Source organism: Nomascus leucogenys, chromosome 11, assembly GCF_006542625.1.
Source record: "Nomascus leucogenys isolate Asia chromosome 11, Asia_NLE_v1, whole genome shotgun sequence".
NCBI classification, from domain to species: domain Eukaryota; kingdom Metazoa; phylum Chordata; class Mammalia; order Primates; family Hylobatidae; genus Nomascus; species Nomascus leucogenys.
In genome coordinates this window covers 37,652,842-37,676,656 of record NC_044391.1, presented here as the reverse complement: position 1 = coordinate 37,676,656, position 23,815 = coordinate 37,652,842, and the positions used below count along the sequence as shown (strand labels likewise).

Genomic DNA, 23,815 nt, shown 5'->3' with positions numbered 1-23,815 from the left:
AATTACTTTAAGTGCAGTTTTAAATGTATCATGTAACTGAACAAATATATTTTAATTACAATTACAATAACACTATGTGGCTGGGCATTGTGCTTTCCATATATCTATATTGTACATTCTTTTTTTATATTTTGAGATGGAGTTTCACTCTGTCACCGAGGCTGGAGTGCAGTGGCGCGATCTCAGCTCACTGCAACCTCTGCCTCCCAGGTTCAAGCAATTCTCTGCCTCAGCCTCCCAAGTAGCTGGGATTACAGGTGTCCACCACCATGCCCGGCTAATACTTGTATTTTTAGTAGAGATGGGGTTTCACCATCTTGGCCAGGCTGGTCTTGAACTCCTGACCTCAGGTGATCCACCCACCTTGGCCTCCCAAAGTGCTGGGATGACAGGTGTGAGCCACCGCGCCTGGCCTACAATTGTGTGTTCTAAGAATGTATATCTTATTAACTGTTAAAGTTTAAGAAATACATAATAGCTTTGAAGAAGCAAGTAGATATTGAAGTCAGTATGGGCCGAAGTTGTCATAGGTATGAATGAGCCCAGTATTTGTGACAATAGAGAAAAATTTCTTTAGAGTTTAAGAATATTTGTGTTGAAGAGTGGAATGGGTGGCTAGGATTTGAATAGGTAGAATATAAGTAGACTATGAAGGGCTTTAATGTCAGTCACTATTTTAGATTTAATCTAATGGGAGTTACACACATATATATGTAATATGTATATAAAGTTACATGTTCTTAATGAGAAAAATGAAGCTCTTCTAGGAATACTTAAAATACTCTTAATGGTTAGGGAATACTTGCCTTTTGTCTAAAGATGTACAATGTAAAAATAAAATAATTCCTTAAAGTACTTAAAAATAATAGTGACAGCCAGGTAAATACGATAAAGATCATTCATAAAATCTTCCTTCTCCATTGCTTTAAAAACAATAGAAAATAAGCAAAATTAACAGCAGCCAAACAAACATGAGGGGCCCCACTTAATGCATACATTTTTAAAAGTAACAGTCAAGAAAGCAAGTGCAGATGATAATCTGGCTGATGTCTTCTACACCCTGCCTGTGGATCTCCCAGACCTTGTAATGGGGGCAAAAGTTGGCTCATTAAGATAATTCTTCTAGTTTTAACTTAGAAGCAGATTGAGAAGCTGAAATGTGAGAGCCAAGGAGAATCCTTTAAAAGTAGAAAATATCTCAATTTTCTGTGGCATCTCATAGAGACAGAGAAAACTATCAGTGTCTGATTTTGTTTTAACACTCTTAATTCATAGAAAATAACCAGGAAAAGTACAATTTCTACTTAAAAAATTATAATGCACATAAGTAAGAGGTAAACCTGGATGAAACCTGAGACCTCTTCCTTCTCCCAAATTGTATCTTTTTGTTCTGTAGAAGAACTCAGTGAGAATCTGAATTCAAGGTTAAAAATTCAAAACACAACATTGTAAGAGATTAACAGTGATTGAATAGGAAACAAAATTATTATGAAAGCAGCACTATTAAAGAACTAGTCTCTTAGAGAAACAATACAGCAAGTCAGATAACTGAGGGGAGAAAAGTCAAGATAATTGCAGCATATTCCAATTAAAAAAAATGGTAGCTAAAGTAGAGTAGGTGTTTAGATGACTAAGGCAGCCAATGTGTGGACACTTTTCACATATCAAGTAGAAAAATCAAATTCTTCAGAAAGCTAAAAGAAAGTTTCCTTGAACTAATTCTATTTGATCTAAAAGGGCATATTTTCAGGAAAAGTTGAGAAATAACAATTCGTAATAAAACTTACTGTGGTTGATTTGGAAATTCCCCATGAAGAATACTTCAGGAAGACATCAAGATGCAAAACCCATAAACAAGCAAAACGTAGGATGGTCCGACCTCATATATCTACAGTATTCATTCCAAATATAATGAAGCATTATCTACAAACATCCGAGGGGATGAAGGTGAAATCCAAGAATATCACCACAAGACAAGTTTTCCTCTGGTAATAAAGATAAAAGAAAAAAACCTCAAAAGTAACCACTATGAGTACTGGGAAGGGCAATGGGGGGGAGGGGTGGGGGAAACTGCTTGACATTGAAATCCAAGAAAATGAATGGAGAATGGCTGAATGACAAATGGAATATAAGAAGCAGAAGGAAAACGTGTAACAATTAAAAATAGTGGCACGGTGATTGCAGATCTGTGAGGGAAAGTATGAACCAAATTTTTATTCCTAGATAAACTATTCTTAAGCAAAAACTCAAAGAACCTAAAAATGTTACTGCTTTTCTTAAAAAAAAAAATTGCTCCAAAACAACCAACTACTTGCCCATATTCATCTAATAATGTGAATTAAAATGAAAAATTTAGAATTGGGGAAAATTTTGTTAAGTCACTTTCCTTGAAGGTAGATAATGTCTAATGTTAATTATGGCCACAAAATAGAATAAGAATCTAATAAACTTTTTAGATTTAAAACAACATGATTGACCAGACCTAGGCTATGGGTAGAACTTAAAATGTGCTATCTCCTTCTCTCACAGAAGGAAGTCAATGAATACTGACTTACAAAAAGAAGTGAGTTGTCATTAAGAGTGCAGTGTCTTTATCCTGCTCCTAGCACCTCTTCTTAACCTTTAGAAATTAAACTTCCTGGAAATGAATTATCTGAAATTTAGCAATACTTTTGGTTTTACTACATTTGGTTTTCATTCACTAAAATTACATAATTTAAAATGACATGCATATTATTCCATTTTAATACAACATTCATACTTTTAGTCCTTCATTTGTCTTTCCTGGTTACTACATATGTTATTCATAGAGAATTGTTGGAATGATACTTACCTTTCAGAGTAATTATTTCTATGTAGTATTTTTTGATGAGTTTGTATTTTTAAAGAACTTTCCCACATTGTTCATTTTAAGAACGTACACTATTTTCTTGACACAAGATGTTTTTCTTTAAAAAACTAGTGGCAAAGTTTTGTTTTTGTTTTTAAAATTATTAAGCATTTGCTAGTGGTAAAAACATGAATGTTTCTGTCCTCAAAGATCCTAAGCTCTGTCCTAAGGAAATTTATTTTAATACTTCAAAAAAACTGAATCAGAATGTCTCTCATGTTTTCATTCTCTACATGCAGAAGGAAATTTTAAAGTAAGATTTTTTTTTTCCTGAGTTCAGAATTCACTTGTGCATCTTTGTTGAAGTTAAGATCTGGTGGTATGGTTGCCTTATTTCATATCTGTGAAGTCAGAAACTTGGCAGGATGTGAGACTATACTTTACGTGCATGCAAATAAGTCAGCCTGACACAGTATCATAGATATTGGTGGAAGATCTGAGACTACAGGGTCAGAGAAAAGACCATTTATAACCATAGCAGTAGCAAGAACAAAAATGTAGCACTCGTTTTTTTTCTGAATTCCGATTTCCATGGAGAGATGCAATTAGGGTTAGTTGTTGCTGGGCAGTAGGGTTCTTTAAAAAGAACCTTGATAGTAGGAAACCCTGGCCTTATACAGGCAAATCAGCCCATCTGCTCCTCAAGAGATAACTCTGGAATGCCAAGTAAGCCTAATTCAGACAGAGAGATGTCCCCATCTTACTGGAAAATAAATCTGTTCTAGGAAGAAATATCTCTATCTCTGCAATTTGTACAAACATCCTTGCAAAGAAAGTATGGAACAAGTTAGCTGTTAATGCCTTTGAAAATGTTTGAATACGTGAGGGACTTTTGAAAAATTGTCTCCCTGTAGTATCTAGATGTTACCACTTGATCAAACTTACTATTGCAGAATGGATACTGGTTTCTTTTTTTATTGTAGTGTTAATATATTGTTGATGACTATGGACTTTTTGGCTTTTTTCTTAAAAATCTTTGAGCTTTATGCTCAATGTGAATTTTAAACTGAACTAAAACTTTTAAAATTTAATAGCCAACTAATTTCTAGAGCAAAGCTAAGACCTTGAAAACTTTCCTTTCTCATTCTCCAGTATTTTGTCAAAATTATAGCAAATTAAGCTACTAAATAGATAATGTACAGAGTTACAGAGTTTAATGTTTTACTAAGGAACAGCACTGTATTATTTTTAGAACTATGAAATGTAAAGCATTCTAAATGTAATACCAGTAAGAATCACTGAAATGTTATTTCCTGTGGAATTATTACAGCAAAGATACCACAGATCCCTTGTCGAGTAATTCTTAAGTTTTTGTTCATATTGTTATGATAGAAAAATCTTAAAAGAAGCTAATTAGAATATTAAGCTATATGGAATAAAAAATCTTACTAGGAAAGTTTGCATAGTATGTGTTCTTTTCTAAATCTAATCCAATCTCGGACTACTTATAGTAGTAGAAATAAGTTCCCCGACAGTTTTAGGAATAGTTTGTGTAGTTTAAGTCTTATTTCTCTCTCACTTATATTGTTGTGATGATTTCTACTGCTTTCCCCATTTCTAGTTATTTCAGGTTTAGTGAAGTCTATTCCCTGTATTAAAACTGTGTTATTTAATGTGCTTCCAGATGCCTGCAATCATCACTGCACTCTTTCTCTTTTAGTCCTTCAACATGCTCTTCAATATTTATTTGTATAAGATAAACCAGACTACTAGTCTGTTCCAGAATATATTCTGTGTATGTCTACATTTTTTTCCTATGTGAAACAATTTTCTATATCCTTGTTTGCTAAAATATGCATTATTCATAGCCTAGTTCAAATGACATTTTCTTGATAGCCTGATGAACTTCAGCATGTATTAATTTTTTAAAAAAATATATAGTCCTGGCTTTATGTGCCTGTCCTCCAGCAATTATGTGTTCCTTTGTAACAAAGACGTTTATGTTTGGTCTATCTAATTTGTGAATTCATTTCTGTTTTTTCCTACTAGCATGTAAAAGTCACATCTGAGGCTCTGTGTCATGCTGGCAGACATCTTCAGCAAATCATCTTAGATCAATGCTACAATTTTGTTTGTGTGAATGTAAGTCAATTCAAATGATTGAAAGCATTAAGGATATGAACAAATGTAATGTGGAAGAGAACTAATTTGATTCTTAAATATTTATATATGAGATTATGATGAGTTCTTTTACATGTTTTTGGAGATTTTATCTTTGAAAGAGAAATAGTACTTTTAACAAACTAATTCCCATAATAAGAGTGGTATTTTGGACAATATTTTCAATTTTCTGTTTGTACCTGGTCCAAAGTAGATAATAAGAGACAGGTTTGACTCAATTAGTAGATCAAAATTTGACATGTATAACTTTATGGATATCCTTTAAAATTGTTTCTAAATTAAAAACTAAGCTTGATAAATATTTTGAATGTTATGCAGAATCTCTCCATTTATTCCTTGAATTAACTTTTAAGTCATTTAAAAACGTCTTCTCATATCCTTTTATTTTTCTGGTCTTTTAGGTGATGACCTCTGATTTTCAAGAAACCCAGAAGTTACTGAGCATGCTTGAAGAGAGTAATCGTTCCATTTTATATCCTGTTGTTGTTGTTTCAGTAAGTGAAATTAATGCAGATTTTTCTCAAACGTATGCTTCCTTCTTTGTAACTCAAGGTACATATTTTTAAAAACTCATCCAATTGAGAGCATTGACCCATACTCAAAAGAAACTCTTGTTTGTGGATTCCTCTGCTTACTCTCTAGCTATGACTTCTATGACTGAATGCCTTTATTATTGCAATCATTTGGTTGAACTGACAGGTTTGGAAATCTTTTTCAACCCAGCAACCAACTTTATATTTTTTTCCTTCACTAAAATGGCAAAGTATTCGGCTTAAGTCAACTGGTTGTTTGGATAATGTAAAACAGCTTTATTTAATATATTATCAGAATACCATTAGGGAAGCATTCCAGATGTTAATGTGAGGAAGAAAGCTGATTCTTGGGTTGTTTCATTTTCTCTGTTCCACCGAAAGCAAAAGTAGAACAAGCAACAAATTAAAGAGAATTCCTAGAGGAGAATGGCCTGTGAAAAATTTGGGGAGATTTTTCCATGGAAATCTAAAAGTATAAATTTAGTGCAGAATTTATTTGATTAGCCCATTAAACTATATAGCAGAGGGGACTATCAGAGAGTAAACTCAGGAAGGAACAAAATCAGAGCCCAAGCTCTCTAAATTGGCTGAGGAGCAGAATGTATAGTTGGTAGCATTTTGCTGTGTGAAGGGGTTCCAGACATTAAATTCTCAGAAGTGCTAGCAGCTTCGAATTTCCTAAAGCTCAGGCCCATCCCATACTGTGGGAATTTAATTCTTGTCAGGTAAGATTAGTAATAAAGAATAAAGATAATTTGCAATATAAATAACTCTTGACTGAGTAATGCAAGTAGTAACGAATTTGCAACTATGGGAGATTTAATTAATTCAGTGGCCTCTTTATTTGGTCGTATACCATAAAGATAACTTTCATGGTTGCATCTGGTTTTGAAACCCAAGCTTCTTATGTAATTGATCTTCATAGAACACAAGCTTTCATTGAGATTTTTAGGAAGAATATGGAATATATCCAATGTTGGAAGCCTCTGAGGCTCTGTAGGATAGAGATAAGTTCAAAGTTCCGTGTTTCGCCTTTTATTCCTCTCTCCACATTTACTTGCTTAGAAATTTCATTTTTCCATGTTCCCAGATACGGTGATGAGGCCGTCCAATGTAGTGAAAATAACAAAGGCTTTGAACTGGGAACACTTGTTTCTTGGTCTAGTTACTTAATTGTTCTGAGGTTTGGTTTCCTCGATGTAGAAACAAGGCTAATAACTCTAATTCTTAAGTTGTTAAAAGGATGAAAGGGAATGAATGCAAAATGTAGTTTCTAGCACAGTGCTAGGTCCTGAGCAGGCATGTGAAGTTAGTTCTGTTTAATAGTCTGGTCCTCTTTCTTTGTCTTTGGATGAGATGACTCCAAATTAACTTCCACAGTTCTAACGTGATTCCTAAGCTTCAGCCATGTATTTCCCAACATTTTTTTAAAATTATACTTTAAGTTCTGGGGTACATGTGCACAATGTGCAGGTTTATTACATAGGTATACATGTGCATGCTGGTATGCTACACTCATCAACTTGTCATTTACATTAGGTATTTCTCCTAATGCTATCCCTCCCCCAGCCCCCGACAGGCCCCAGTGTGTGATGTTCCGCTCCCTGTGTCCATGTGTTCTCATTGTTCAACTACCACTTATGAGTGAGAACATATGGTGTTTGGTTTTCTGTTCTTGTGTTAGTTTGCTGAGAATGATAGTTTCCAGTTTCATCCATGTCCATGCAAAGGACATGAACTCATCCTTTTTTTTTGGCTGCATAGTATTCCATGGTGTATGTGCCACATTTTCTTTATCCAGTCTATCACTGATAGGCATTTGGGTTGGTTCCAAGACTTTGCTATTGTGAACAGTGCTGCAATAAACATACATGTGCACGTGTCTTTATTGTAGAATGATTTATAATCCTTTGGGTATATACCCAGTAATGGGATTGCTGGGTCTAATGGTATTTCTGGTTCTAGATTCTTGAGGAATCGCCACACTGTCTTCCACAATGTCACCAACAGTGTAAAAGCATTCCTATTTCTCCACATCCTCTCCAGCATCTGTTGTTTCTGACTTTTTAATGATTGCCATTCTAACTGGTGTGAGATGGTAGCTCATTGTGGTTTTGATTTGCATTTCCAGTGATGATGAGCATTTTTTCATGTTTCTTGGCTACATAAATATCTTCTTTTGAGAACTGTCTGTTCATATCTTTCACCCATTTTTTGATGGGATTGTTTGGTTTTTTCTTGTAAATTTGTTTAAGTTCCTTGTAGATTCTGGATATTCGACCTTTGTCAGATAGATAGATTGCAAACATTTTCTCCCATACTGTAGGTTGCCTGTTCACTCTGATGGTAGTTTCTTTTGCTTTGCAGAAGCTCTTTAGTTTAATTAGATCCCATTTGTCAATTTTGACTTTTGTTGCCATTGCTTTTAGTGTTTTCATCATGAAGACTTTGCCCATCTTTATGTCCTGAATGGTATTGCTTAGGTTTTCTTCTAGGGTTTTTATGGTTTTAGGTCTTATGTTTAAGTCTTTAATTGATCTTGAGTTAATTTTTGTATAAGGCTTAAGGAAGGGATCCAGTTTCAGCTTCCTGATTATGGCTAGCCAGTTTTCCGCTTATGGCTAGCCAGTTTTCCCAGCACCATTTATTAAATAGGGAATCCTTTCCTCATTGCTTGTTTTTGTCAGGTTTGTGAAAGATCAGATGGTTGTAGATGTGTGGTGTTATTTCTGAGGGCTTTGTTCTGTTCCATTGGTCTATATATCTGTTTTGGTACCAGTACCATGCTGTTTTGGTTACTATAGCCTTGCAGTATAGTGTGAAGTCAGGTAGCGTGATGCCTCCAGCTTTGTTCTTTTGGCTTAGGATTGTGTTGGCAATGCGGGCTCTTTTTTGGTTCCATATGAACTTTAAAGTAGTTTTTTCCAATTCTGTGAAGAAAGTCATTGGTAGCTTGATGGGGATAGCACTGAATCTATAAATTACTTTGGGCAATATGGCCATTTTCACAATGTTGATTCTTCCTATCCATGAGCATGGAATGTTCTTCCAATTGTTTGTGTCCTCTTTTATTTCCTTGAGCAGTGGTTTGTAGTTCTCCTTGAAGAGCTCTTTCACATTCCTTGTAAGTTGGATTCCTAGGTATTTTATTCTCTTTGTAGCAATTGTGAATGGGAGTTCACTCATGATTTGGCTATTTGTCTGATATTGGTGTATAGGAATGCTTGTGATTTTTGCACATTGATTTTGTATCCTGAGACATTGCTGAAGTTGCTTATCAGCTTAAGGAGATTTTGGGCTGACACAATGGGGTTTTCTAAATATAGAATCATGTCATCTGCAAACAGAGACAATTTGACTTCCTCTTTTCCTAACTGAATACCCTTTATTTCTTTCTCTTGCCTGATTGCCCTGGCCAGAACTTCCAATACTATGTTGAACAGGAGAGGTGAGAGGGGGCATCCTTGTCTTGTGCCTGCCTGTCTTTCTTTCTTTCTTTCTTTTCTTTCTTTCTTTCTTTCTTTTCTTTTTCTTTCTTTCTTTCCTTCCTTCCTTCCTTCCTTCCTTCCTTCCTTCCTTCTTTCTTTCTTTCCTTTCTTTCTTTCTTTCTTTCTTTCTTTCTTTCTTTCTTTCTTTCTTTCTTTCTTTCTTTCTTTCTCTTTCTTTCTTTTTCTCTTTCTTTCTCTCTCTCTTTCTTTCCTTCCTTCTTTCCTTCCTCCCTTCCTTCCTTCCTTCCTTCCTTTACTTCTTTCTTTTCTTTCTTTCTTTCTTTCTTTCTTTCTTTCTTTCTTTCTTTCTCTCTCTCTCTCTCTCTCTCTCTTTCTTTCTTTCTTTCTTTCTTTGTCTTTCTGTCTTTCTTATACTTTAAGATCTAGGGTACATGTGCACAATGTGCAGGTTTGTTACATAGGTACACATGTGCCATGTTGGTATGCTGTACCCAGTAACTCGTCATTTACATTAGGTATTTCTCCTAATGCTATCCCTCCCTGCTCCCCTCACCCCACTACAGGCCCCCGTGTGTGGTGTTCCCCACCCTGTGTCCAAGTGTTCTCATTGTTCAGTTCCCACCTATGAGTGAGAACATGCAGTATTTGGTTTTCTGTCCTTGCAATAGTTTGCTCAGAATGATGGTTTCCAGCTTCATCCATGTCCCTACAAAGGACATGAACTCATCCTTTTTTATGGCTGCATAGTATTCCATGGTGTATATGTGCCACATTTTCTTAATCCAGTCTATTGTCGATGGACATTTGGGTTGGTTCCGAGTCTTTGCTATTGTGAATAGTGCCGCAATAAACATATGTGTGCATGTGTCTTTATAGTAGCATGATTTATAATCCTTTGGGTATATACCCAGTAATGGGATCTCTGGGTTAAATGGTATTTCTAGTTCTAGAACCTTGAGGAATTGCCACACTGTCTTCCACAATGGTTGAACTAGTTTACACTCCCACCAACAGTGTAAAAATATTCCTATTTCTCCACATCCTCTCCAGCACCTGTTGTTTCCTGACTTTTTAATGATCGCCATTCTAACTGGTGTGAGATGGTATCTCATTGTGGTTTTGATTTGCATTTCTCTGATGGCCAGAGATGATGAGCATTTTTTCATGTGTCTGTTGGCTGCAAAATGTCTTCTTTTGAGAAGTGTCTGTTCATATCCTTTGCCCACTTTTTGATGGGGTTGTTTGTTTTTTTCTTGTAAATTTGTTTAAGTTCTTGGTAGAGTCTGGTTATTAGCTCTTTGACAGATGGGTAGATTGCAAAAATTTTCCCCCATTCTGTAGGTTGCCTGTTCACTCTGATGGTAGTTTCTTTTGCTGTGCAGAAGCTCTTTAGTTTAATTAGATCCCATTTGTCTATTTTGGCTTTCATTGCCATTGCTTTTGGTGTTTTAGTCATGAAGTCCTTGCCCATGCCTATGTCCTGAATGGTGTTGCCTAACTTGAACTCATCTCTGCACCAAGCAGACTTAATAGACATCTACAGAACTCTCCACTCGAAATCAACAGAATATACATTCTTTTCAGCACCACATCACACTTATTCCAAAATTGACCATATAGTTGGAAGTAAAGCACTCCTCAGCAAATGTAAAAGAACAGAAATCATAGCAACCTGTCTCTGAGACCACAGTGCAATCAAATTAGAACTCAGGATTAAGAAACTCATTCAAAACTGCACAACTACATGGAAACTGAACAACCTGCTCCTGAATGACTGCTGGGTGAATAACGAAATGAAGGCAGAAATACAGCTGTTCTTTGAAATCAACGAGAACAAAGACACCACATGCCAGAATATCTGGGACACATTTAAAGCAGTGTGTAGAGGGAAATTTATAGTACTAAATGCCCACAAGAGAAAGCAGGAAAGATATAAAATCGACACCCTAGCATCACAATTAAAAGAACTAGAGAAGCATGAGCAAACACATTCAAAAGCTAGCAGAAGGCAGGAAATAATTAAGATCAGAGCAGAACTGAAGGAGATAAGACACAAAAATCCCTTCAAAAAAATCAGTGAATCCGTGAGCTGGTTTTTTGAAAAGATCAGCAAAATAGACCACTAGCAAAACTAATAAAGAAGAAAAGAGAGAAGAATCAAATAGATGCAATAAAAAATGATAAAGGGGATATCACCAGCGATCCCACAGAAATACCAACTACTATCAGAGAATACTATAAGCATCTCTATGCAAATAAACTAGAAAATCTAGAAGGAATGGATAAATTCCTGGACACATACACTCTCCCAAGACTAAACCAGGAAGTGGAATCCCTGAATAGACCAATAACAGACTCTGAAATTAAGGCAATAATTAATAGCCTACCAACCAAAAAAAATCCAGGACCAGACAGATTCACAGCCGAATTCTACCAGAGGTACAAAAAGGAGCTGGTACCATTCCTTCTGAAACTATTCCAATCAATAGAAAATGAGGGAATCCTCTCTAACTCATTTTATGAGGCCAGCATCATCCTGATACCAAAGCCTGGCAGAGACACAACAAAAAAGGAGAAATTTAGACCAATGTCCGTGATGAACATCAATGCAAAAATCCTCAATAAAATACTGGCAAACCGAGTCTTGTGCTAGTTTTCAAAGGGAATGCTTCCAGTTTTTGCTCATTCAGTATGATATTGGCTGTGGGTTTGTCATAAATAGCTCTTATTATTTTGAGATACGTTCCATCAATACTTAGTTTATTGAGAGTTTTTAGCATGAAGGGCTGTTGAATTTTGTCAAAGGCCTTTTCTGCATCTATTGAGATAATCATGTGGTTTTTGTTGTTGTTTCTGTTTATGTGATGGTTTACATTTATTGATTTGCATATGTTGAACCAGCCTTGCATCTCAGGGATGAAGCCGACTTGATTGTGGTGGATAGGCTTTTTGATGTGCTGCTGGATTTCATTTGCCAGTATTTTATTCAGGATTTTTACATCGATGTTCAACAGGGAGATTGGCTTAAAATTTTCTTTTTTTTTGTCTCTGTCAGGTTTTTGTATCAGGATGATGCTGGCCTCATAAAATGAGTTAGGGAGGATTCCCTCTTTTTCTGTTGCTTGGAATTGTTTCAGAAGGAATGGTACCAGCTCCTCTTTGTACCTTTGGTAAAATTCAGCTGTGAATCTGTCTGGTCCTGGACTTTTTTTGGTTGGTATGCTATTAATTACTTCCTGAATTTCAGAACCTGTTTGTGGTCTATTTAGAGACTCGACTTCTTCCTGGTTTAGTCTTGGGAGGGTGTATGTGTCCAGGAATTTATCCATTTCTTGTAGGTTTTCTAGTTTATTTTTGTAGAGGTGTTTATAGTATTCTCTGATGGTAGTTTGTATTTCTGTGGGGTCAGTTGTGATATGCTCTTTATCATTTTTATTGTGTCTATTTGATTCTTCTCTCTTTTCTTTTTTGTTAGTCTGGCTAGTGGTCTACCTATTTTGTCAGTCTTTTCAAAATGTCATCTCCTGGACTCATTGATTTTTTTTGAAGGGTTTTCTGTGTCTCTATCTCCTTCAGTTCTGCTCGGATCTTAATTATTTCTTGTCTTCTGGTAGATTTTGAATTTGTTTGCTCTTGCTTCTCTAGTTCTTTTAATTGTGACGTTAGAGTATTGATTTTAGATCTTTTCTGCTTTCTCTTGTGGGCATTTAGTACTATAAATTTCCCTCTACACACTGCTTTAAATACGTCCCAGAGATTCTGGTACATTGTGTCTTGGTTCCCATTGGTTTCAAAGAACATCTTTATTTCTGTCTTCATTTTGTTATTTACCCAGTAGTCATTCAGGAGTAGGTTGTTCAGTTTCCATGTAGTTGTACAGTTTTGAGTGAGTTCCTTAATCCTGAGTTCTAATTTGATTTCGTTGTAGTCTGAGAGATGGTTTGTTATGATCTCCATTCTTTTACATTTGCTGAGGAGTGTTTTACTTCCAATTATGTGGTCAATTTTAGAGTAAGTGTGATGTGGTGCTGAGAGGAAGTTATATTCTCTTGATTTGGGGTGGAGAGTTCTGTAGATTTCTATTAGGTCCATTTGTATCAGAGCTGAGTTAAAGTCCTCATTATCCTTGTTAATTTTCTGTCTCGTTGAACTGTCTTATATTGACAGTGGGGTGTTAAACTCTCCCCCTATTATTGTGTGGGAGTCTAATTCTCTTTGTAGGTCTCTAAGAACTTGCTTTATTAATCTGGGTGCTCTTGTATTGGGTGCATATATATTTAGGATAGTTAGCTCTTCTTGTTGCATTGATCCCTTTACCATAAGTGATGCCCTTCCTTGTATTTTTTGATCTTTGTTGGTTTAAAGTCTGTTTTATCAGAGACTAGGATTGCAACCCCTGCTTTTTTTTTGCTTTCCATTTTCTTGGTAGGTCTTCATCTATCCTTTTATTTTGAGCGTATGTATGTCTTTGCATGTGAGATGGGTCTCCTCAATATAGCACACTGATGGGTCTTGACTGTTTATCCAATTTGCCAGTCTGTGTCTTTTAAATTGGACATTTATTCCATTTACATTTAAAGTTAATATTGTTATGTGTGAATTTGATCCTATCGTTATGATTCTGGCTGGTTATTTTGCCCATTAGTTGATGCAGTTTCTTTGTAGCATCAATGGGCCTTACAATTTGGCATGTTTTTGCAATGGCTGGTAACCGGTTGTTCCTTTCCATGTTTAGTGCTTCCTTCAGGAGCTCTTGTAAGGCATTTGCTTGCCTGTAAAGGATTTTATTTCTCCTTCACTTATGAAGGTTAGTTTGGCTGGATATGAAATTCTGGGTTGAAAATTCTTTTCTTTAAGAATGTTGAATATTGGCCCCCACTCTCTTCTGGCTTGTAGAGTTTCTGCTGAGAGATCCGCTGTTAGTCTGATAGGCTTCCCTTTGTGGGTAACCCGACCTTTCTCTCCAGCTACCCTTAACGTTTTTTCCTTCATTTCAACCTTGATGAGTCTGATGATTCTGTGTCTTGGGGTTGCTCTTTTCGAGGAATATGTTTGTGGTGGTCTCTGTATTTCCTGAATTTGAATGTTGGCCTGCCTTGCTAGGTTGCAGAAGTTCTCCTGGATAATATCCTGCAGAGTGTTTTCCAACTAGGTGTCATTCTCCCTGTCACTTTCAGGTACACCAATCAGACATAGATTTGGTCTTTTCACATAGTCCTGTATTTCTTGGAGGCTTTGTTTGTTTCTTTTCACTCTGTTTTCTCTAATCTTGTCTTCTCACTTTATTTCATTAAGTAATCACTGATATACTTTCTTCTGCCTGATTGATTCAGCTATGGAAACTTGTGTATGCTTCATGAAGTTCTTGTGCTGCGTTTTTCAGCTCTACCAGGTCTTTTGTATTCTTCTCTACACTGGTTATTCTACTTAGCTATTTGCCTAACCTTTTTTAAATGTTCTTAGCTTCCTTATGTTGGGTTAGAACATACTATCTTAGCTTGGAGGAGTTTGTTATGACCCACCTTCTGAAGCCTACTTCTGTCAGTTTGTCATACTCATTCTCCATCCAGTTTTGTTCCCTTGCTGGTGAGGAGTTGTGATCCTTTGAAGGAGAAGAGGCGTTCTGGTTTTTGGACTTTTCAGCCTTTCTGCACTGGTTTCTCCCCATCCTTGTGGTTTTATCTACCTTAGGTCTTTGATGTTAGTGACCTCCGGATGGGGTTTTTGTGTGGATGTCCTTTTTGTTGATGGTTATGTTATCCTTTCTGTTTGTTAGTTTTCCTTCTAACAATCAGGACCCTCAGCTGCAGGTTTGTCGGAGTTTGCTGGAAGTCCACTCCAGACCCTGTTTGCCTGGGTATGATCAGCAGAGGCTGCAGAACAGCAACTATTGCTGTCTGATCCTTCCTCTGGAAGCTTCGTCCCAGAGGGGCACCCACCAGATGCCAGCCAGAGCTCTCCTGTATGAGATGTCCATCAGCCCCTACTGGGAGGTGTCTCCCAGTCAGGCTACGCGGGTGTCAGGGACCCACTTGAGCAGGCAGTCTGTCCATTATTAGAGCTCGAATGCTGAGCTGGGAGAGCCACTGCTCTCTTCAGAGCCATCAGGCAGGGACGTTTAAGTTTGCTGAAGCTGCTCCCACAGCTGCCCCTTCCCCCAGGTGCTCTGTCCCAGGGAGATGGGGGTTTTATCTATAAGCCCCTGACTGGGGCTGCTGCCTTTTTTTCAGAGATGCCCTGCCCAGAGAGGTGGAATCTAGAGAGGCAGTCAGCCTCACTGAACTCTGGTGGGTTCCACCCAGTTTGAACCACTCAGTGCCTTTGTTTACACTGTAAGCATAAAACTGCCTACTTAAGCCTCAGCAATGGCGGACACCCCTCCCAGCACCAAGCTCGAGCATCCCAGGTCGATCTCAGACTGCTGTACTAGCAGCGAGAATTTCAAGCCAATAGATCTTAGCTTGCTGGGCTCTGTGGGTGTGGGTCCCACAGAGGGAATCTCTGGGTCTGCCAGTTGCAAAGACCTTGGGAAAAGCACAGTATCTGGGCAGGAGTATACTGTTTCTCCAAGTACAGTCTGTCATGGCTTCCCTTGGCTAGGAAAGGGAAATCCCCTGACCCCTTGCACTTCCCAGATGAGGCGACTCCGCACCCTTCTTCAGCTCGCCCTTCATGGGCTGCACCCCCTGTCCAACCAGTCCCAATGAGATGAACCAGGTACCTTAGTTGGAAATGCAGAAATCACCTGCCTTCCGCGTGGATCTTGCTGGGAGCTGCAGACGGGAGCTGTTCCTATTCGGCCGTCTTGAGTTGTCTCACTATTTCCCAACATTTTATTAGATACTTCCATTGGAGTACTCTCCTTTCAAATTTAGCCTATCAGATATATCACAGAAGCACATTCCCTGTAAGTTGACTTCTTTTCTTAATGGTAGTACAGCTGTGGCTATACGGGCACCCAAATTGGAATCTGCCACCTATGAATTTTCCTTTTACGTTTCTCTCTCTGTCCCCCTCCACCAAATGCACAAAGACAGGCACATAGGCTGTCTTATAATTATTTTTTGAGTTAGAGTCTCACTCTTTTGCCCAGGCTGGATTGCAGTGGCATGATTATGGCTCACTGCAGACTCAACCTTTTGGGCTCAAGTGATCCCTCCAGCTCAGCCTCTTGAGTAGCTGAGGCTATAGGTGTATGCCGCCACATTTGGCTAATTTTTTTTCCATTTTTTGTACAGATGGGGTCTTACTTTGTTGCTCAGGCTGTTCATGAACTCCTGGCCTCAAGCAATGCTCCTGCCTTCCAAAGTGCCGGGATTACGGTCATGAGCCACTGGGCTTAGCCCTAAGTTTTGAACTGTTAGTTCTTCTGTTCATTGCTATTGTGTCTCAATCCTAGGCCTTTCTATTGCCTCTGTAAATATTTGAATTTAGTTTTCTCTTGACTTCTATTGAGTTCCATCTCGTGTGTCCCAGTGAATGGCAGAATAGTCTGGCTCTCTGTTATTCCTGTACCAAGTTAAGATAAAAGATAACCCTTTAGTTAGGGTGTACATGTCTCTCACAAGTAGTTTTAAAATAGAATTAAAAGTCTGTATGCTAAAATATTGTAAAATTATTTTTTAAATCAGAACATTATCCCTTTATAATACTTGAACTTAGGCATACTTCAGTTTATTGCACTCTGAAGATACATGTTTTACAAATTGAAGTTTTGTGGCAACCCTATGTCTGGCAAGTCTATTGGTACCATTTTTTCCCCACAGTGTATGCTCACTTCCTGTCTCTATCACATTTTGATAATTCTCACAATATTTTAAACTTTTTCATCTTTATTATATCTGCTATGGTAGTCTATGATCAGTGATCTCTGATATTACTATTATTGTGTTGGAACACTGCAAATCACATCTATATAAGGTGGCAAGCTTAAGTGATAAATGTTGTGTGTGTTCTGATTGCTCTTTTGACTGTTTCCTCATCTCTCTGTCCTTCTCTTGGAGACTCCCTATTCCCTGAAATAAAACAATATTGAAATCAGGCCAATTAATAATGCTACAATGACCCCTATGTGTCCAAGTGAAAGGAAGAGTCCTGTGTCTGTCATTTTCAATCAAAAGCTACAAAGCCTAATTTAGAGCAAGGCCCTAATTCCCTTCAATTCTCTGAAGGCTGCAGAAAGTGAAGAAGCTACAGAAGAAGAGTTTGAAGCTAGCAGAAGTTTATTCATGTGGTTCAAAAAGACAGAATTGTCTTCATAACAGAAAAGTGCAAGGTGAAGCAGCAAGTGCTGATGTTGAGGGTGCACTAAGTTATCCAGAAGATCTAGCTGAGATAATTGATGAACATAGCAACGCTAAATGACAGATTTTTCAATGTAGATGAGACAGGCTTCTATTGGAAGAACATGCTAGTTAGGGCTTTTAGGAACAGAGAAGAGAAGTCAATGTCTAGCTTCAAATGATAGACTGACACTTGTTAGGAGCTAATGCAGCTAGTGACTTTCAGTTGAAGGCAGTGCTCACTTACCATTCTGAAAATCCTAAGACCCTTAAGAATTATGCTAAGTCTACTCTCTGTCTGTGCTCTATAAATGGAAGAACAAAACCTGGATGACATCACATCTGTTTACAGCACCATTTACTGAATATTTTAAGCCCACTTTTGAGATGTAATGCTCAGAAAGATTCCTTTCAAAATATTGCTGCTTATTGACAATGTACCTAGTTACCCAAGATCTTTGATGGAGTATAAGAAAATTAATGTTACTTTATATCTGCTAACACAACATTTATTCATCAGCTTATAAATCAAGGAGTCATTTAGATTTTCATGTCTTATTTTTGAAGAAATATCTTGTGTAAGGCTATCACTGCTCTAGACAGATTCCTCTGATGGATCTGAGCAAAGTAAATTGAAAACCTTCTGGAAAGGATTCACCCTGTTAGTTGCCATTAGGAACATTCATGATTCATGGGGGGGTCATAATCCAACCCTCATGGAAGACTTGGAGGGATGTGACTTCAACAGGGGAAGTAACTGCTGATGTGGTGGCAATAACAAGAGAATAGAAGTAAAGTCTGAATATATGACTGAATTGCTGCAATTTCATAAAACTTAGCTGGATGAGGAGTTGCTTCTTATGGATGAGCAAAGAGAAAGTGGTTTCTTGAGATGGAATCTACTTCTGGTGAAGATACTGTGAATGTTGTTGAAATGACAATAAAGGGTTTACAATATTATATAAACTTCGTTGATAAAGCAGTGGCAGGGTTTGAGAAGATTAAGTCCAACTTTGAAAGAAATTCTGTTGTGGGTCAAATGCTATCAAACAGCATCCCATTCTACAGAGAAATTTTTTTGTGAAAAGAAGGATCACTCTAGGCGGCGAACTATGTTGTCTTATTTTAAGAAATTGCCACATCCACCCAACCTTCAGCAACCACCACTGTGAACAGTCAGCAGCTATTACACCAGCAAAAAGATTAGGACTCACTGAAGGCTCAAATGTTCATTAGGATTTTTAGCAATACACAGTTTTAAGATATGTACATTATTGTTTAGTCATAATGCTATTGTGCACTTAATGGACGATAGTATAATGTAAATATGACTTATATGCCATGGGAAATAAACAATTTCATGTGACTTACTTTATTGTGATATTTGCTTTATTGGCTCCAGTAGTCTGGAGCAAAACTCCAATATTTTTGAGGTATGCCTGTTACTTTCCCATTGCATAGGCACACTTAGTGTGGTGATATTATGAGCATTATTTCCTTAATAGAAAAATGTGTCATTAGATTATATCTAGAATCTGTATCCATAGGATGGAGCAAATCACTAGAAAGGGTACAGTAAGTAATGCTGGCTTCTTGGATGGAGAGGCAAGTGAATAGTGTCTGGGTGTTTGAATGGTCCTGTCAGTGATTGTGAATATGACTGATCAGGCTTCATCCTTTTTCCTTCTGATACCACCTTCACCAAAAATGGCCAGAAAGCAATTTCAGTTTTCCTATTAATGAAAATTTGGCAGAACATTTCAAATGTGCACCAAATTAATAGATGTATGGAAAATATGATAATTATAAAATAAAGTAAAATGAAAGTCTTAAATCTAGATATATCACAGTTTGCTCATTAGAGGAAAAACTACTGATACACATACATACATAGAGTGTTTGCATGTGCAAATTCATATGCAGACATATATACACATGTTTGTAATTGGAAAATTGCATACCAGGCACTTCAGAGGCTATAGTGTTCTCTTTCATTCTGTCTGAATTAACTTTTCTGGAAGATTAAACCAAGAAAGAGGCCCTACCACAAGTTTTTTTTTTTTAAATATAAGACTTTTTGTTAAATAACTTCAAAATTTGAAAAGAATGGTCAAAAGGAGTGTGATCACTTGCTTCCCTAAACAAGTAGGTTTTATTCATCAGAAAATATATTCCAAAATGATAACAAAGTTATAGAAAAATATGTCCATTTTTATTTTTGAGTTATGTGATTCCATAGATATTCAGTGCATTTATTGTAAATGTTTAAAGGCCATTTTGTCTTGGCTGAGATTTGCAATGGTTTTCAACAGTTCTTTTTCTTGTACAAGGGTCTTCAAGTTCCAATTTCAGTCCATCTGAAGAGTGGAAGGCTTAGCAGGAAAGAGTCACATGCCAAGTAAAATTGTGGCTATTAGACATTTATGAGGCTTTTCAATAGAGAGACTAGTTAAGGTCGTCATTTGCAATGTCATCACTTTTTACTCTACAAGAACAGATATTTAAAGAAAAATGAAGCTGAATGTCAACTTAGGTGGGCATTTGGCAAAAACAACATTGGGTTAGGTTAAGTGGCAGAAATATGTTTCAGCCTACAATACTGATGAAACCTCCATTGTCTCTTACATTCTCAAGTATATAAAAATACTTTGGAATTCCCTGGTATCTGTCATTCAATAGATATTCTAAAGGGCCATGTAACTTTGAACCTCATCTATATTGTTTCTCCTGGAAGAAGTTAAGCAGTGAGTGGATAGTTAATGGTGCTTGGTTGTTGGTACATTGGTATCTAGCATAATTGGATTTTATTTTAGGTTCTGCAGAGGTCTTGACTACATGAAGATCAACTTTTTGTCTCTAATGAAAGGTGAAATGGGCTAGAAATTATTTAACATGGGAAATTTTTGTTAGCTAAGATAAACTGGCACAAGTAAGAGGCTACTATTCTAAGATCCACTTACAGAAGGGAACAAATTTTCACCATGAAAAGCAGAAAAAAAATTCAAGACTTTGTTTTTAAAAGAACTAAGATACTTATTAAAATGGTCTTATCTTCTTAAAATCCTTTAGATTATGTTTGCAAAATTAAGCTTTTTGTATAATCTTGTGGACATTATATAATAGTATGTTGTGATATGCTTCATTTCAAGTGGTTATTAATTGATTGATTGACTGAGACAGGATCTCACTCTATTGTCTAAGCTGGAGTATAGTGTGATCATAGCTCAATGAAGCCTCCATCTCCCAGGCTCAAGTGATCCTCCTGCCTCAGCCTCCTAAGTAGCTGGGAGTACAGGTGCACACCACTGTGCCTGGCTAATTTTTTAAATTTTTGGCAGAGATGAGATCTTGTTGTGCTGCCCAGTCTGGTCTTAAACTCCTGAGCTCAAGCAATCTTTCCACCTTGGCCTCCCAAAGTGTTGGGATTACAGATGTAGCCACTGCACCCAGCTTTGGGGTGGTTATTTTTGCAAAAATATTTTTAGGGTACTTCTAGATTTCTAAAAATATTCATTATTAATCCTTTGATATTAGAAATATTTTTGGACCATCTCTTTGGTCATTATTCTCCTTTATTTTTATATGTTTTATGTAGTCTTCTTTTGAGAAGTTCTCATTTCTATGGTATTTAGCATGATTTAAGGAGTCTGCCAATATTACTTTGACCAACTTAATAAAATACTTATGTTTTGCTAGATGTAACTTTATTTTATTGTAATTATATTGAATTCTCAGAATTCTACAGATTTTTACCGTCATCTACTCTATTAGTCTGTTTTCACACTGCTATAAAGTTACTACCCTAGACAGGACAACGTGTAAACAAAGGAGGTTTAATTCTCACAGTTCCGCATGGCTGGGGAGACTTCAGGAAACTTACAATCATGGTGGAAGGAGAAGCAGGCACCTTCTTCAAAAGGTGACAGGTGAGAGAAGAATGAAGGAGGAACTTCCAAATACTTACAAAACCATCAGATCTCAGGAGAACTCACTATCACGAGAACAGCATCAGGGAAACCACCCCCATGTTTCAATCACCTCCCTCCCTTGACACATCAGGATTATAGGTCCCGCCTTTGACATGTGGGAATTACAATTTGAAATGAGATTTGGGTGGGGACACAGACCCAAACCATTTAGAGACTGGTGGTGATATTGATTACTTGAAGTAAAATAGATTTCAGCGTTAAGTGGCCTGAAATTGTTGTGTGGGCCATATTATAAATGTTCTATTCTTAATGAATTTGTATATGTTAGTATGACATTATGATTCTATGCAATCTTTTAACTGTGAGCTTTTAGAAATACTTGCCTGATAACACCACACCTTATACTAAGAGAATATCCCTACTTAGGTGAAAATATTATTTTTTTATTAGAGACTGGTCAGCATAACGGAATTTTACAAGTTTAGATCCCTTATGTCTTAAGAAGAAAAATCTAATGCTACAAACCAGCACTTTCTTTTGTAAAAATAAAATTCTGTCAGAATTCTGTTTGAAACTGTTTTTTCATATGTGATTTTTCTAAATGCTTAGTCTATACTCTGTTGTCAAGGAGCTCAATTTTTGCCCTGATTTGACTGAAGTTATTGTTAGCCTTCTGTTCCTTGCATTTACGGGGGTGTGTAGTATTGCTACCACCTCTGTCAGATTGCATCTTTCAAAAAGGATTTTCTAAAAGTTTTTTGGGTGGTGGCCTGTCACAAAAGATATGATATGAACATGGGACATGTCCAGTTCTCTGTTTTCTACTCTTATGTGTTTTTGTTCATTAAGTAATGATGAAAACATTCTTAGAAAAAGGAAGTAATATAGTAAATGTGTTGCAGTATTAAAAGGTAAATTCATAAAATTTCTCATGTAAAAATCACTTTAAAAAGATTAGATTTGGCCAGGCGCAGTGGCTCAAGCCTGTAATCCCAACACTTTGGGAGGCAGAGGCAGGCAGATCACGAGGTCAGGAGATTGAGACCATCTTGGCTAACATGGTAAAATCCCATCTCTACTAAAAATACAAAAAATTAGCCGGCTGTGGTGGCGGGTGCCTGTAGTCCCATCCCAGCTACTTGGGCGGCAGAGGCAGGAGAATCGCTGGAACCCAGGAGGCAGTGAACTGAGATCGCACCACTGCATTCCAGCCTGGGCCACAGAGCAAGACTCTATCTCCTAAAAAAAAAAAAAAAAAAAAAAAAGATTTTTACCTACATTAAACAAGATTTATAGGCAGTAAGAATCTGAACTGTAGGCTGAGTTCCTTGCTTACAAGTTAGTGATCAGAGAGCTGTTTTTTTTACCCAGTGATAAAGGAGATTTCAGGAGAAAAAATGAACTGTATGTGTTTCTTAGCAGTATTATGTAAAACCACAAATAATACCTTCCGACATCCAAAAAGTAAAATAAAGTTCCTTATGTATTTGGTTCTGGCAAGATTTTCCCAAAATATCCTTTTCTACTATTAGATAAAATAGTGGACAATATTTTGTTATTTAAAGCTTTTTTAAAGAAACACAGGAAGTTCACATAATAGGTAGCAATAAGTGTTTAATTGTTAAAAGTGGGAAGAAATTGGCAACAAATCTAAGTTCAAAATATAAAGCAAACTCTTTAATTTTACTTGATAAAATAGTTAATCGCATTTTCCATAGCAAAAGTTTTACTGTAATTATCTAGATAATTACATGAGAGCTTTGCTTTTCTCTGCTTGTATATACAATGATTTTATTGGTGTTTTATGAGAGTTAAAAATCTTATGAATTTACTTTAGCTAAAAGCGTAAATTACCAAGGGGAATTTTAATACTGTGAGAAACATAACCTTCAAAAGTATTGAATTTAGTTCTAGTTATTAGGAAGTAGTTTGTTGACATTACAATAAATTATCTTTAAAATACTTGAAAATATTTAGTATTTGAACATGTCAGCAAATTAAAAAAAGGAAAGAAAAGAAAGTCACCATCCATTTACACTTGATATTTTCACATCTGGAGAAACTGTCACAGATATAAATTGTTTCCAGAGTGTTCCAAAGCTCACCAGTGGCATAGCCAGCAACTGAATCAATCTAGTGTGTTACTATGTATCATATATACTTGTTATTTTTATGTTCTCATGAATGTGCTAAGTAATAGCATGGAAAATAAAAATATACACACATATATGTGTTTAATATTCCTTCTTAATAAAAAATGACAATTTAAAAAACATAGTGATTCCTTCTGTGTGCTAATGGCTTCTTACTTTAGCTTCATAGACAGTATTGAGCCTTACTGAATTTGTTATAAAAATCGATGATGCTGTTAAATTTAATACCAGATCCCAGACATATCTTTGTCATCTTTTACTTAACTGCTTGTTCTTCTGTTAACTCTATTATTACTAGACTAAGAAAATGTGTTTTCAAGGCACAAGTTCATATCAAACAAAAGAGCTGGTTATTTTAGTTCTCACTGCATCCATATTGGGTTTACTTTTTATAATCTGTTTCAGGTCCCTGATAGTTTACATTTTTAAATGAATAGTGTGTGTGTGAATGTGTGTGT

The 23,815-nt window shown here is 36.6% G+C and overlaps 1 protein-coding gene across 1 annotated transcript in view; it reads left to right on the top strand.

Moving 5' to 3' along the window:
• CRPPA (CDP-L-ribitol pyrophosphorylase A) overlaps positions 1 to 23,815 on the top strand; it is a 324,334-nt gene that overhangs the window by 158,694 nt on the left and 141,825 nt on the right. The window contains exons 8-9 of the mRNA XM_030823123.1: positions 4,880 to 4,972; positions 5,413 to 5,505. Of these exons, the coding sequence (XP_030678983.1) occupies positions 4,880 to 4,972; positions 5,413 to 5,505 (186 nt within the window). The remainder of the gene's footprint in view (positions 1 to 4,879; positions 4,973 to 5,412; positions 5,506 to 23,815) is intronic.